General features: G+C 42.7%; 1 protein-coding gene across 3 annotated transcripts in view; it reads right to left on the bottom strand.

The window, feature by feature from the left end:
- The window catches only part of DNAH11 (dynein axonemal heavy chain 11), a 272,144-nt gene that overhangs the window by 74,932 nt on the left and 181,245 nt on the right, over nucleotides 1-15,967 (bottom strand). For all 3 annotated transcript variants that reach the window (XM_053663641.1, XM_053663639.1, XM_053663640.1), the window contains exons 58-63: nucleotides 12,573-12,686; nucleotides 10,471-10,614; nucleotides 9,683-9,865; nucleotides 8,114-8,215; nucleotides 4,619-4,753; nucleotides 403-573 (exon numbers count right to left, since the gene is read on the bottom strand). In XM_053663641.1, coding sequence (XP_053519616.1) covers nucleotides 403-573; nucleotides 4,619-4,753; nucleotides 8,114-8,215; nucleotides 9,683-9,865; nucleotides 10,471-10,614; nucleotides 12,573-12,686 — 849 coding nt within the window. The remainder of the gene's footprint in view (nucleotides 1-402; nucleotides 574-4,618; nucleotides 4,754-8,113; nucleotides 8,216-9,682; nucleotides 9,866-10,470; nucleotides 10,615-12,572; nucleotides 12,687-15,967) is intronic.

Raw genomic sequence — 15,967 nt, 5'->3', positions numbered from 1 at the left:
AATTTAGGGTGAGCTATTTTTACACTTACGCTCACAAGGCTACACTTTCAACCTGAAAGCGCTCACAAAAATACTTTAACAAACAACTCATGATATTAGTAAGAAAACCAAAAGAATCATACGATACAATAACATAACCATCCACACTTGATTTCAGTTACCAGTGTTATTACCAGCTACGACTACATCTCTGTATAATTAACTTGTATATTTTCCACCTTCCTGTCTAGCCCTCATTAAAATAAGACAAACTACAAAACACAAGAGACATCTCCTTCACACCAGAACTTCCGGGCGGTGGTTGTTACAGAGGCACAAAGAGCCTGGGGTACATACTGCTTTCCCTGCTGGGATTTCAACGGGACGCTCCCTAAGGCGGACAAGGTCAGGAAGTGGGCTTACCTTCCGCTGGAGAAAGGGAACCCACTTGCAGTCCACCAGTTCCTGTCGGTACTGCTTGGTAAAGGACCCAACGTAGGACACAAAGGCTGCCGCTAGGAGGACATCTCCACAGAGTGTCTTCTCTTGAGCTTCAAAGGATTTAATAGATTGACCCCAGCGAATTTTCTCTGACTGGAAGATAAAATTACTCAGTTGTAATTGCAGTATGAGCGAGGACTGAACAAACCCTTAATGTAATTGCCTTTGGGCACACTGAGGTCTATGCCCAGTCTTCAGAAGGAGCAGGACAGAACTAGGTTGGCAGGACCATTGCAATCTCCTGTATTTGAAACCCATCATGCCGAAGCAGCTCTCACACTCTCTCCAGCTGGATGCTCTAACTCTTTCATTGGGATTGAGGTCCTTCTTGAAAGTCTGATGACAGTCACTCTCCTGTCCCTCTGGGAGTGGAGGGTCAAGAGCTGTGGCCACTGAATGATGTTAGGACTTTTAATGGTGGCCTGGCTGCTCCCCACAGCCCCTGCTTTCAGCAATGGTGCTACCCTGCCCTCGGCAAACTTTTTTTTCTTTAACATACTGGCTATGAGTTTATTACAGAAAAAAGAAAATAACCAACACCACTCATGTTAATTAATTAAAACATAAGGCTTGAGTCACCACCTAACCTGAATTGTATTAATTAAAGAATAGTGCTGATAGTTTTAAAACTCAGGTTATTTTTCTAATAAAATCACTTGATCAGTGGCAGAACCTATAACATATGTAAAAACATGAAAATTAGAAAGACTTCACCAGCTGTGAAGATAATACATTTTAAAAATGCTGTTGAAGTCCTTATATCTAGATGGACATTTAAACTTTGATTTTCAGGTTAACTATGTGGAGCCCGTAATATTGGATTTAAATAAAACTGCAATAAATATCTAGGGATTAATTAAACTGCAAGATAGTTCACTAATTCATTTTGTTTCAATGCATGCTAAAAATGAGTACCTTCTAAGCACATGCAAATTAATAGGACCTGGAGAAAAATCAGCAATGTGATAGTACAAGCAAAGACAATCCCTGCAGAATTCAGTTTTCCTCAAGAAAGAAGATAGAACCCAGGAGACAAAATGACACACATCAGAATGGACGAGAGCTCCAGGTGCCTGCAAGCCATCATAATACCCATGACACTGAGGGCACGAAACGAGAGGGTGAGAATGGTTCTCAGGGCTGCAGCACGATGGTCTCCCGCCTTTGCTGAACACAGAGCACCCGCCCCCAGTGAGCTGTCCCAGTCCAGCACTAAGGAACTTCAGCTCTCTACCCTCTTCAGGGAATCCATTAATTTCTTTCGTCAGCTACAGGCAATATATCCATTAATTTTGAAAAGGAATCTCTCATTTGCCTTCCTCCCATCTTTGTTGTCTCTTTGGTTAGTAAATGTTAAACAATAAAGTGCACCCACCTCATTCTCCAAAACAGCTTTGAAACCTGGAGATTTACTAAACATAGACTTATTGGCTACTGAACTCGTCGATAATTTCACCATACCACCCATGCAACATAAATCATTACTGACACTGGCTAACAAGGGTTTAAGGGTTGGAACATGTCCTGTAATAAATTTCTAGACAGTTAAAAATCACTATAATTTTATTCTAATGCATTATAGATTGCCTGTAATGTCATCCTGGCTGGGCGACCCATTTCTAATTTTGAACAGCTGTTCAGCTCAGGAGTTAGTTAATGATTAAATATAAATTGTCTGATTTATTAGTCTGAATGGCTGAGCTTCCAGGTCAATGCTATATAGACAAAATCATCAGTCTTAATGCTTTTCAGAAGTTAACAGTCTCCTGTTCTCATCAGAAAGAATTTATCCTCAAAGAAAAAGGTCTGACGCCTTCAATTAATCCATACACACACACACGCTTACACATGTGTATATATATTATTACCGTATATATTTTTTTGCTAGTTAACACTGGTCAACCTGTTTTCCTCCCCTCCTCTAAAGCTTCATGAATAAGTAAAGCCTTTGGGAGACATTGCCACATGTTAGAGACACACAGTGAAGCCTATTTTTCCCTTCATAACACTTTCAGACATTCTGTTGCTGCTTCAGGAAAACAGTCCTATTAAATGATGCTTTTTCTTTTCCTCAGACACTTCACAAGTGGTGGACACTTCAAGCTGTTTAAAACTCCGCTTTAAATGGGAGCAGTTGTAAACTCCGGCAGAAGTGGTGGAATTTCTCAACTACAAGAGAAAAATGAATCTTCAAAGGGCCCTAGACTTTTTTTTAAGCCTTGGAGACTCCCAAAGCTCACCCGTTCCTTCATTCAACAAATATTTATTGATGCCTACAACGTGCCAGGGACTATTCTACATGCTGGGGCTCGAGCTGTGGGAAAACAGATGGAGGTCCCATTCTCGGGGACCCGATGTGTATGTGCAGGGTAGGTGTGTATGCCTCGTGCTGATCAATGCTATCAAAACACAATAAAGCAGGGCAAGAACCATGAAGCATGTGCGGGAGGGGCGGGGGTGGGGAGCAGGGGACGTGCTCTTTCAGGAGGGGAGAGCAGACAAAACCACGTGATAAGGAGAACTTTGAGCTGAGACCTGAAGGAAGTCAGGGAGCCAGCAATGTCATTAACAGGGAGGAAAGGTAAGCCACGTGGAGGAAAAAGGCGAAGGTAGCAAGAGCAAGGCCGGGGAAAATGGGGCAAGAGGGAAGGTGGCAGGAGCGAGGATGGGAGGTACCCAGGAGCCAGCTCACGAGGGGCCTTGCAGGCCAGGGAGGGCCTCTGGGCTGTATGCAGAGTTAGACAATTAGTTATCGGAGATTTCTGAGACAGTAGTGACATGAACTCAGCTGCAGTGAAGGGAGTGGACTTTGGGGGTAATGGTGGAGGCGAGGGTGGTACCGCAGGGCAGAGATGCCGGCGGCCTGGGCCAGCATGGAGAGGTAAAGATGGTGAGGCTGCTGGGATTCCGAATGCACTTGGAAGGCAGAGCCAATACAATCAATATGCTGTGGACTGGGGATGGGTGTTGTGAGGGCAAAAAGTCAAGGGTGATTGCAAAGCTTTCGGCCCTAACAACTGGAAGAACAGACTTGCAGTCATTGAAGTGGAATGGAGAGAGTGAATTTTGTAGAATGGGCTATGAAAGAGAATGGGTTTAAATTTGTGTTTTTGTTTTAAAAACTGTAGTGCATTTATAAGAAGGTAGGCTATCTCCCAGCTCTACCAACCCTAACACAGTTCTCCCTTCTTTCTTGCTAAGAGAACTCTGATTTTGAATAGGGCGGTAATGTGTCCAGCCCCATGAGATGGACTCTGATTGGCTAGGCCAATCGTGATAACCCTGTTTGCCTCTTTCCCAGCCTTCTTTGCAGCACATGTGGTCAGTCTAGCTCTGGCTGGGGAGACTGAAGTGGCAGTCTGCTAAACACGTTCCTACAAAAACTTCAGGTTTTCTTATAAAAGGACAACAGTCCAGCTGACACAGATTGTTCTCTCTCCTGCCTGAATCTGAAGGTAAAACAGCGATCCATGACCGTGACACAAAATACATTAGGGTGAACAGCCACCTGCCACGTTGGGAGAGGCAGAGGGTACAGAGATGAGGCATCCAATTGCCAACTGTCTGGTCTACCTGGAATTTTTTGTAATATGTAAAAAATAAACTCCCATTTGTTTAAGCCACTGTGAACCAACTTTTCTATCATTGTCAGCTAAATACATTTCTAACAATGCAGTTATGTATTTTGTGGTAGCACTTACATAAAAATAATAGTTTTATTAAGGTATAATTCAGCTATGAAATTCACCCTTTAAAGTGCACAGCTAAGTGAGTTTTTAGTATATTCACAGACTTGTGCAGTCCTCCCAACTGGCTAATTTTAGAGTGTTTTGCTCAACAAAAGAGAAACTGTACCTATTTAGCACGTACTCGCATATTTTGGGCTTTGCCCAGTCTGGCTCACCTACCTTCTACCTCTATAACATATATAGGAAAGCCACTGAGTTCATGGCTATACCCCCAAAAATATATGGAATCTGTCATTTCTTAGTTTGGGTAAGTTAGAACTCCAATGTGAATTGATGATTAAATATTCTCTTTTATTGTTGATTCCATGTCTATTTACTTACCATTGACAGCAAAGAAAAATAAAATCCCCCCCAGACAAACTGAAATTGGGAAGAAAAGGCTAACTTGCCTCAAGTTCCTTGACAAGTTTGTTGGCTAGTTCAATGGTTTTGTTTGTCTGGTTCACCTCTTCTTGACACCGAGCTTTCTCAGCTATCGCTTTTTCAAATGAAGCTTTGAGTCTGCTCAGATTTCGATCCAGATCCTGAATAAAAGTCAAATTAACTTTTGAGCCATTTTAAAATAAGACAGAAATATTATTGTCTTAAAACCTTTATTGCCTCGCAGTAAATGAACCAAACCTCTATCCATCCTCTGACCTTTGCCCTGTTGGCAAAGAAGGAATGCCACCAGAGACTGCCAGCTTGCCGTGTGGCCTTCTTGCCTTTCTTCTGCATGGGGCAGAGGGCCATCCGTGACAGGGCCCTGCACTGTCCCCCTCTCCTGGGCCTAAGCCTTACATGATAAACGCCATCCATTCGTTCTCCACCTCTTGACTCTTTGCTTGTTTCCCATTTGGTCTGTATCGCAGGCAACGAACAGGGGCTAATGACTAAATCCCTTCAGACTTTGGCAACCTTTCTCTTCTAGAAACTTGAGATTGAAACTCAGAGATGTGTTACTGTCTTTAGCATCAAAAGAACCAGAGAGATGTGTACAATTTGATGGGCTGTATTTAGAGAGGCCTTCTCCCACTAGGGGTATGGGAAAGCAGGAGGACGTCCTCTGAAGAAACAGAAGAGGTGAATGGGAGGAGAGATGAAAAGTCACAAGACCCCCAAGAGACACCATGAGACATTCACAGCAGCTTCCCATTTCCTGGAATCATCCTGGTTTCCTTCTTGGCTTAAGGGTTTCTAAGTGGGTTTTTGGTCATTACAAACAAAGCAGCCTTGACTAAGATATCAAATACTTGCGAGACACCTTGCTATAGCATCTTAGTACCTGCAAGTTTTAACAACCCTAAATATGATTTATAATATTGCTTTTGTAAATATGTGCAAAGTTCCAAGAGACTTTAGTAAGCAAATATGTAGAATATACCCTATTCATAATTTAGAAACTGTCTATATTTGTCCATGACCCAATGATTACATAATTATTTAATTAATTTTGTTAAAAGCAACAACCCTTTAGGTCTCTTTTTTTAAATTTTTTTTAAATTAATTTATCTTTAGAGGGGAAGGGAAGGAGAGAGGGAGAGAAATATCAATGTATGGTTGCCTTTTGTGTGTTCCTTGCTGGGAACTGGCCTGCAACCCAGGCATGTGCCCTGTCTGGGAATCGAACCATGGTTGCTTGGTTCCCAGGCCCGAGCTCAATCCATTGAGCCACACCAGCCAGGGTAGCAACGACCCTTTAAAAATATTTTATGTTATTAAAAGTACTTGTGTGTGTGTTTTTTTATAAAACACAGAAGCACATGTAATAAGCTCTGGTACCAGACACCTGAGTTCATATTTGGACTCTGCCGCCAGCTAAGCAGCAGCGTCAGGTGAGCTCCCTGTGTCTGTTCCATCATCTGAAAAGCAGAAATAATACCATTACCCAACTCACAGGGTTAGCCTACATACACATGGAATGAGGTAAGAAATGCCATGTCCGTTCATTTCACAAAGCTGGGAAGGGGAGCTGGGTATTCAGAGACCAGCCTTTTGTTTTTCACACAACTTTGGTTCTGGACTGTCTTTCCCAAGAGATTTGCATGGCAAGTTGTCTTAGAAGATAGACACTGTTTCTCTTGAGGCAGAAGACAGATTTGCTCCTGACCAGAGTAATAAAGATATGCCTCCCTCTGGGTCAAAGGTTGGGCAGGTTTACTTACAACCCTCTTTATCTTGTGGATTTTCTAAGTTTGGGGTTTCTCAGCTGTGCCACATCCTACTGTGTACATCATCATCTGGTCCACAGTGCCTCACTCCCGTGGGAACTGGGGGGCAAAGGGAGTGATGCGAACACGGAGCTCACGTTGCATGCTGTGCTGTGAGTAATAAAGTCCTTGGTCTCTGACCCACAAGTCTCATGTCTTCTGCCAGGAAGGAAGGACTCAGTCCCAGGACCGCAGACACCCTAACCCAGTGGTTCTCAAACTTGGGTATGCATCAGAACCACGTGGAAGGCTTAATAAAACCCACATTTCTGGGCTCCCCGTCCGGAGGTCTGGGGTGGGGTCGAGTCTGCATTTCTGACCAGCCCCCCAGTGACAATGATGTTAGTCTAGGGAACATGCTTTGAGAACTACTGCCCTAGAGAGACTGACTTTGAACTTTCTCTGTGGTGCTCCTTAGGCCTCATTTGTGAGACATGATGGCCCTTCTACTCTGAGATGGCAGTTTTTGTTTTCCCTCAGCCTTTGAGATGAGGCCATCCTCTCGTCTGAAACTAGAAAGACTTGAAAGGACGAATATGTAGAGACTAACACTGGCAGAAATGAATTTCCACGCCAGCACAGATGCTGCTACCATACACATCTCTGCGTTTCTAGGCAAGAAGGCAGCAGGAGGCACTTCCCGGACGAGAAGTGAGAGGCTGCAGGCAACAAGGGCCAAGCTGGAAAAAATTAGAACGTGGACGGGAACCTTGGTCTGACTGTGTGAACAGACAGAAGCGATGCAGAGGCACTTCGTCTTCAGCATGGCCAGCCATGGTGTCTCCATGGGGAACTGAACCTTGATGGGAACTGAGACGGTGCATTAAGAACTACTCTCCGGAAATCCGTTCTTGGTGGGGGGCCAAGGGAACCCGTTCTTCACAAAGCCGATGATTACTCTGTCATCTTTTCTCCATGTCTGCAAACTCCATTCTAAAGCTTACTGATACGTGAAGCTCTGCTTAGGCTGCAGGTCTTTGAAAACAGGTGATGTGGACAAGTCTTTTCAGCTAGTGGCAGGCTGCGTCCAAAGGATCACTGAGTCTGCAATTACAACCCTTCTGGACTGTCGGGTGACACGGGGCTGTCTCGAACACCCTCATCACTTTCTCTATGAACACCTAGTTTTTTCTGGTATTTATATAAAGCCATCAACAACAGATGGAGACTTTTTTTAATTTTACAAAACTTATTGGTTTGAGAAAAAAGAAGGGGTAAAAGAGAATGGGGGGAAGAAGGGGGGAAAGAAGGGAGGAGAGAGAGGGAGGGAGAGGAGAAAGGGAGGGGAAGAGAGAGAGAGGTTTGTTGTTTCGCTCAGTTATGCATTCAGTTGTTGATTCTAGTGTGTGCTCTGATCAGGTATTGAACCCTTGGCATATTGGGATGACACTCCAGCCAGCTCAGCTGGCCTGCCAGAGTGAGACATTTTTCTAAAGGTTTTAGTCAAACTGAGTGAGAGATTTTACAAATGAATAAAGATAACTTTTATAAAATTAATGTTTACCCAACATTTGTTTAAATCTACTAAAAAGTATGTAAATGAAGACATTAATGAAAGATCCAATTCCTTGCCATTTCTGGTAGGGATTCTGCCTGGCCCTGTCTGAATGTGGGATCCTAAGGTGGGTGTGGAGGTCAGGAAGGGAAGGGTACCACCTCCTGGGAACTTCTTCAAGGGTTATCACTGGCACTTACCTCAAGTTTTTTCCTGAGAGCTTCTAGTTTTTCAGTAGCTGCAGCCAATTCTGAGTTTGCTTGGGCTAATGCTTGGCGTTTGGGCTCCACATCACAGTAGACCTGAAAATCCACATGGGACTTAAGTCATGAGGTAATGAACAGCAAGGAGGACAAGCAATCCTTCAATCCTACATCTGCTGGAAGCTTTACAGTTCAAGTCTCTAATTCAATTGGTTGTTTATTTCTTAGCCATGGTACTTGCATAATGGCAGAGCAAACTCCGTATAAGCATCCAAGTGCTCTCTCCATGTCCACTATTTACTCATTTATTCTAGACATTAGAGTCACAAGTACTATATATGCATTAAATGCTATATATACATCAAGTGCCATTAAGATACTGAAATTAGTTTGTCAGAAAATTTGGAGATAAGCCTCACATCACTAGAAATTGCAGTGTGCAGGAACTGCCGCTAAAATTGGGAGCAAGTCTTGACTTTAAGGCAGAAAATAAGTGTGGGGGAATTCTCCGGACCCAGGAAGGGGGAGATATCCTCACACAATAGTAACCAAACTTTCACTTTCTTTTCCAAGTTCCTGCTGACCTTAAGTGTGTGTGTTTTTGAATGGGTCATTTGAGAATTTAGGTGGATCAATTTTTTTCTCCTGTTGGGGAAAGAGAAAGGAAATTAAATTTTATTTCCTATTTTATAGTGAAACAACAAAGAATGCAGCCAGTCTAACTCCATGCTCGTATTTTCACTTGCGATGCAAGGGGGGCAGAGGGGTCAGGCATTTCACGGTGGAGAGAAGCCATACATCAATGTACATCAGCAGCAACCTGCCACAACCCTCTCTATACGTGTGCGGAATGATGTTGGCTATACTCGGCATTTTCTCAGCAATTCTGGTTTTGAATATAACATACAACCTTCTAAGACAAAAATGAGACAGGTTTTCAGAGCTAAGGACCATGCATTGGCCCACTGTACACCCACCCAGCACTCTGCAAAGTACTGGGACCATAGTTGACAGACAATCAGTATTTGATAAACAAATGACTAAATGAAGTGATCATCCCATCTCTGTATCACTCCACATACAAATGTTAGATTAGACCATACACAGGCAAAAATCTACTTGTCTTTAAAATACTAAAACAAACAAAAATGGTTTCTCATCTCCCTAACTCTACAAGAGAGGGTATGAATTTTTGCTTGAGGGCAGATATTAAGTTTAATGAAAGATGAATCCAGAAGTGCACTTGTTCCAAATCAAAATAAAATTAGTATTTTAATACAAATAAATAGAATTAATGTACGCAATGAGTTTTCCTCTAGTCAAATCAAATTAACTGCTGCCATTTGATCTAAAGTAACTATTCATTCTACCCTAACAAAAGATAGTTTTTAATATTTCAAGTATCATCCTACATAGAATTATATTTCATCAGACACATTCATGTCTCATTCTTAGAACCTTATCTTATTTGATTATTACCAAATTACACTTTTTGCTGGCCTAGAAATTAAATATTTATGGACCTTTGTGAATTCCACCTCTAAGCCAGCAGACTAGGACTAATACCTCATAGAATTTAATGATGTTGATGACCCAGGCACAGAGACCAGCTGCTGCGAAAGACTTGGTCCGAATCAGGTTTGGGTTAAACTCGGGGTCTTTCAAATACTGTTCATTCACCACTTTTAGGCAGTTCTCTGGAATGTGCTCTTTGTCGTAGTTAATTAAAGCTTGCAGAAAATCATCAACCTGTAAAGCAAAAAGACTTATTGCAATGAGCCCACTTTGGCTGTGGAGAAAATTCCAAGATCAAAAGTTAAAGTCAGCTTTTAGGACTCACATTACAAAGGCAAAATTGGCAAGCTGCATTTATCCTACTGTTTGACTTTTTCGGGCTGTAGTGCATGAAGTTAGAATTAGCAATGGACACTTTTAAAGCCTCTTCTACCCCAGGGTAAAATATTCAGTCCCTGCACAGGAGGCACTCACATTTTGAAGAAAAAAAAAAAAGGCAGAAAAGAAAAAGAAAATCACATAGTCCAAAGCCCCTTTGCTTCACCTTCTTGTACATTAGTAACATTTTTTCCAGCATAAGAAATCCATGTAATTTTCTTCCTCCTACACTTAACTGCTTTTATAATTTTGCAAATAATTAGCAACCTCCCAATGGCTGCTGGGCTGGACTTAGGTATGCTATATAACTCCGAGCTAACCTCCAATTTAGCAAACACAAAATCTAAGTCTAAAGAACATACAGCAGATTACCCTCAGCAAATACGAAGATGACTCCTTTTGATGGGAACATCTTTGGCTGTCAGGTATAACCACACTACTGAAAACAGGCTGTCTGATACCTTTCCCATGAAGACTTTAGCTGCTTTCCAACTTCGGTCCTTCGGCACTCTGCCCCGGGGAGCCAGAAGCACCATCACAGCTGCAGTGACGTTAGTAACTGCGTTTGGGGGGTTGGGGAAGGTCTTCAGCTCAGTGAGGTTGACCTGAAGAAAAGCACAGACCCACTCAAGACCAGGGGAGGTCTGCAGAAGAGCTGTGAGTCACCCAGCGGGCCTTCAGTGGCCTCCTACCTCTCCTTTTCACACCTGTCTCAGCCTGGCAGTTCTTTGCCTCCCGCCCAGGAATTTCAAGAAGTTCCGTTCTCCCTGGGCACTTTCCTGCTGCTCTGAAAACATCACTGACCTTTTGGGCCACTAAGCAAAATGGTTCATCTGGTATATCAGTCCTGCAGAGCCCTGCTCGCTGAGTCAGGAAATTTTATGAACATATAGGTTTTCAGGTGTTCATGGGTTCTACCCCACCTATATAACATACTTGCATTTTAACCAGGTCCTCCCAGGAACACCATCCCTTAGTTCAGTGGCTCTTAGTTGTGTTTGCCTGCTGAATACGTACAAGAAACATCTTCCGTTATGCTATGACGACTCCCAGCCAGGAGGATGCCCCTACACGCTGTACCTACTTTCTGCACTACTCCTTAATCTTCCCAGGTTGGAATGTTGGTTTACCCAATGATGGTATTAATGGTATAAGTTACAGGCATCAGGGCAAATACCTAAGGGCATTGGTACCTATAAGAAACACATGTAGGTTCATGATACACAACTTAAAAAATGAGTGTTTCCTGTAATTTTCATGAGTTACATAATATATTCATTAGATGTTGCACCTGATTCTGCTCCATTACCATACACTGCCTATTCATTTGGGAAGTGACTGCAAAGGACAGAACAGGTGAAAATAGGAGCAAAAGCAAAGACTTCATGTATGCTGATGACAACAGAGATGGCTAATCAACAGTTGGAAATACCATCATCATTTACAAATATATATGTGTGTGTGTGTGTATATATATTCAGCTTTATATTTCAGTGACTTTTACTTTGCTGGTAAATAATGATATATTCAGAGAAAAACTTACAAATGTAGAGAAGCCAAAGCAGGAAATATACATTCCATTGCTCAAAAATAAAGATGAAAATACAAAATCTCATTACTGAGATTCATCTTTTATTTTTCAAATCTTTTTTCTATGCACATATTCTTCCTTTAAAAAGCCATATAGTATCTCCTACTTTATAACTTACTTTATTCACTGAATATATCATACACATTGTCTTATGTTGCTAACTAGTATTCAACAACATCATTTTAATGGCAGAAAGTACTTGAATGCATAATAATCAATCTTCAATCAAGGTATACTTATATTTTTTTATTTTCCAGTTTTATTGTATTTTAGCAACACCTATGTAAATAACTCTTTGCTCACTGTCAAAATTAGTATCTCCCAAAAAATAGTAAGAGGAATTGAGTATTTCTCTGAAGAGCAGTGAAAATGGGGTACTTTTGTCTTTGAAGTTGAATCCTCAAAACCTCAGGCCTGGGAGTCCTTGGGATTCTCCCCTGGGGTCTCACAGAGCCCAAGGACAAGACTAGCTGCTTCAAATACTATTGCCTACAATCCCATTTTTCCTTACACCACCCTTCTAACTATCACAGATTATTTTCTCACATGGAAATTGGAAAACGCAGTGAGGTTTAACTAATAACATGACAAGGAAAATGGCTTGGGCCAACCTTAGGTACCTTGTTCCCACCTCCCATTCTTTTCATGAGTGGCTCTCATTATTGTTACTTTGTATATTCCAGAGGAAATACAGACTCCTCCCCAATCCCCTCAGTTTTTAAAGCAGTGCATAATTGGAACAACTGGATTTGGGTCAAATCCATTTGCTAACAAGGAAGTGCCTTTCACAGGAGTAGAGGAGACAGACTCCTGGATGGGAAAGGAAGTTGAACTATACTGATGGTTTGTTTCCATGTTATTACCTTTCTTTTTAAAAACTTTTTGGTTGCATGGACTTCACTTTCAGTTCAGTTGTTCAAACTCTAGTCACTTTCAATATTATTTTCAGGAACCCCCAATAATCGTCCTTACCCTGTTGAGTGTATTGAGTGCATCTGTCGCAGCCACCAGCGCAGGCTCGGCCTTGAGCAAGTCGGTCTCACACTCCCTCTGTTTCTGGGACACTTCGGTTTGAATGGCTGTCACCTAATCAAGGAGGAAAAGCACATAAAGCCACAAACACAAATGATCACCTTAGATATCGCCACTGAAAAATGGGGGCTTAGTCAGACCAGTTCAATAACGCGTCTGTCTACATCTTGAATAGGAGAGGATTTTTTGTCCAAAGACTAATTCCCTTTAGGTGCACCATGTATACAAAGCTTGGTACAGGCACCGAGTACGCAATGATGAATGCCAACGCAAATGGATTCAAGTAGCAATATGCTCTGGGAGGGGCTCTGGCTGACTGAACCGTAAGGTCCCACTAACAAGAAAGGCGAGATTAAGTGATTGCTCTGTTCTTCCAATTCCTTTTTCAGAGAGTACTGGACAGGCTGGCCCAGTAACTTAGACCACAGAATATCCGTGCCAGAATCCCCTACATAATTTCCGCTAACATTTGCCTAAAAGGCACGTTGGTTCTTCTTTAAGAATAGATGTAAAGCTTCCTTGTTCAGCTGGCTACCACACACCGCTCCATGTTGTGCAAGCTTAGCCTTAGAATATCTCTAAAGACTAATTACTGGTCTCTGTAGGGACCTGGTGAGGACCTGGAGCTGCAGTGGTCCAGTTCTGTCTTTGGCAGTGGGACGGTAACACTGCAACCACTCTCCTGTTGAGGGTCCAGTGGCAATCCTCATGTGCCAGAGGGGGTGCTGGGTCAGCTGCAGGACATGAACACATGTGACATGGACATAGGGAAACCAAGCAGGTAAACTTGAACCAAATCAAGATGAGAAGCAATGGAGTTTTTATCCTCCTCCTCTTAGGACACCTACAGAATCTGAATGGCCAGGGAGAGCACATTTGCAGTTCTCAGCAGACAGTTGAAGTTCAAAGCTGCAGCACCGGGCACCAGAATCTGGGCACCAGGACCTGGCCGCCCTGGAGACTGTTCTCACAGTGATGGTGATGCTTGAAATGTAAAGTGTGAACAAAGTGCATCTATTCCAATGGGTCTGGAATGAACAGGTTTAACTATACCATAAAATTAAACAGTACTCACAACAAATTATGTTGTCTACTAAAGCTTTATTAGCAGTAATTACCCATCTCCTGATTAACCAGTATTTTGCTGTACACTACACCTTTTAGGAACGAACGTAATTTGTTCAGGGTAGATATACGATCTCCTGCCAGGACATACATAGCTACCGTTAATGGAAATAAGAAAACTCTGCACGTTTACCGAGAACTGCTCCAAAAATACACAGCCCTCAAAACTGCCGGGAATGGACCATGAAAATTTTAAGAACACTACATTTTCAGTGTGCTAGAGAATACCACTACAGATGAAAGAGAGAGCGAGTGTATTGGATGGAGCGAGTTATTTCCTCAAGTATTTATTGTCCATAAGGGTATAATGAATCTTTAAAAGCTTTTGGTTATCATTTATAACAGCATTATTTCAAAACTGAACTCAGGATTGCAGATTTTTAGTACTAGAAGAAACGAGTTTTCCCTCGAGTGCTATTTCTGTAAGACTGGGAGTTGCCATTCTTCTTCTGTCTCCGTAACAGTTAGTGGAGTATTATTTTGGGGTAATACTTAAAAATAAAAATCTTGAACATTTAATAAATTAAAATACACAAATGCAAGTGAAAAATACTCTAGGTTAACTTATTTCTCATTCCCCATACCCCCCACCCTAAGGTGAGAAAACACTAGCACCGTGAAAATGCTCTGTGTCTTAGTGCCTTGGGAAGCCCCTGTGTGTGATCCCCTTTGCCCCATGGCTCTGGGGCAGGGTCAGCAAGGCTCACCCTGGAACAGGGGGAGAAGCTTCACAGACTGCTTAGTGTGCGTGTTTTCCCACCACCACTGTCCCTTAACGCTGAGATGTGGAGTTGTCCCCTCCTTGGGTACACCAGGACCTGTATCAGTCAACAGCTCCTTACAGATGGTTCATGAAATTTAGTGGTGGACACAGCGAGGGGATGAAGTCTGAATACTTGTTATGTTCACCCGAAATTTATGTTAAAGCCCTGACCCCAGTCCCTCAGAAAGTGACTATTTGGAAACTGGGCTTTTAAAGAGGCGATTCAGTGAAACCAAGCCCATTAGTGTGGTCCTAATCCAATCTGACCGGTGTCCTTGTATTAGGAGGGAATCTGGCCACACGGAGGACATGCCACAGGTGTGCACACAGAGGAAAGATCATGTGTGGACACAGCAAGAAGGTGGCCATGTGCAAGCCGATGAAAGAGGCCTCTCTCCTTGAGGACAGGTTTCCCCAAGAGGAGAAGACAAACATGCCAACACCTTGATCTTGGAATTCCAGAACTGTGAGAAAATAAATTTCTGCTGTTCAATCCTCCAGGTCTGCGGAATTTTGGTATGAAAGCCCTAGCAGACTAATATACCGCCTTGACCTACCTCCAGACTATAAGACATTCCTGACAGTCCTCTATGATCCAGCCCCACCCTCATTTAGGAAGAAAACATATAAAAATGGAAGACCATTCAAAATTACGGAGGATGATCACCTTCTAAAAGGACTGTACGAGCCCTGCAATTTGGAAGGTACTTACACTCATGAGGATTGCACTCTATTAAAACAAGCAAAAAAAACGTTTGAAAGGAGTCTGAGGGGGACCCTGTCCCGCAGTGTCTCCCAGTGTCACAGATGAAATAAGACTGCCCAGACATGATCTACTTGGGGAGAAAAGGCTGCCTAATCTCAGAAAAGAGCCTTGAGCACCTCTTTCCCTGGGATTTTACTGGGTTTAGGTTGCCTAGGAATACTGGGCATATGTGGAAAGCTCATCAATCAGTGTCAGACAGTAATGATCAAGGAAGGGAGACATGGTTAATAGATAACATTCAAGGAAGTAGAAAGGCTCGTCCTGAGTCAGGGCCTGATAGAGTGACAGCAAAGGGTCATAAAACTTGAGAAACAAACCCATTTTATGCTTGAGGCCTAGACAGCTAATCTAGATTAATCTGAGGGTAGTCTTAGCACAGCAGGACTCCCAGGACTTCAAGCATTCTTTTTCAGGCCTGACTGCCTTGGGGAACCACCTGTAATATTATAGGGCTGCACCCCCTTTATCTGGCATTCTTTCAGGCTGGAGTCAAGCCAGGCCAGGGAAACCAAGTAGCCAAGACAGCAGGAGACTACCTGCAGTGGAATGAGGACTCAGGCTATAACAAAGCTGAGGGGTGAGGGCCCATCCCCCCTTTTCTATAATCCCCTAAGTCCTCCCCTGATGGTCCCTTTGTGACTGTGCCTGTCTAAGGTTGTTCCTCCCTTGAGGAATCTTACC

This window comes from Artibeus jamaicensis, unplaced genomic scaffold, assembly GCF_021234435.1.
Source record: "Artibeus jamaicensis isolate MK-2021 breed Jamaican fruit bat unplaced genomic scaffold, CSHL_Jam_final contig_3230, whole genome shotgun sequence".
In the NCBI taxonomy this organism is placed as follows: Eukaryota; Metazoa; Chordata; class Mammalia; order Chiroptera; family Phyllostomidae; genus Artibeus; species Artibeus jamaicensis.
Note: the sequence above shows the minus strand (reverse complement) of the source record. Positions and strands in the feature narration are given on the sequence as shown.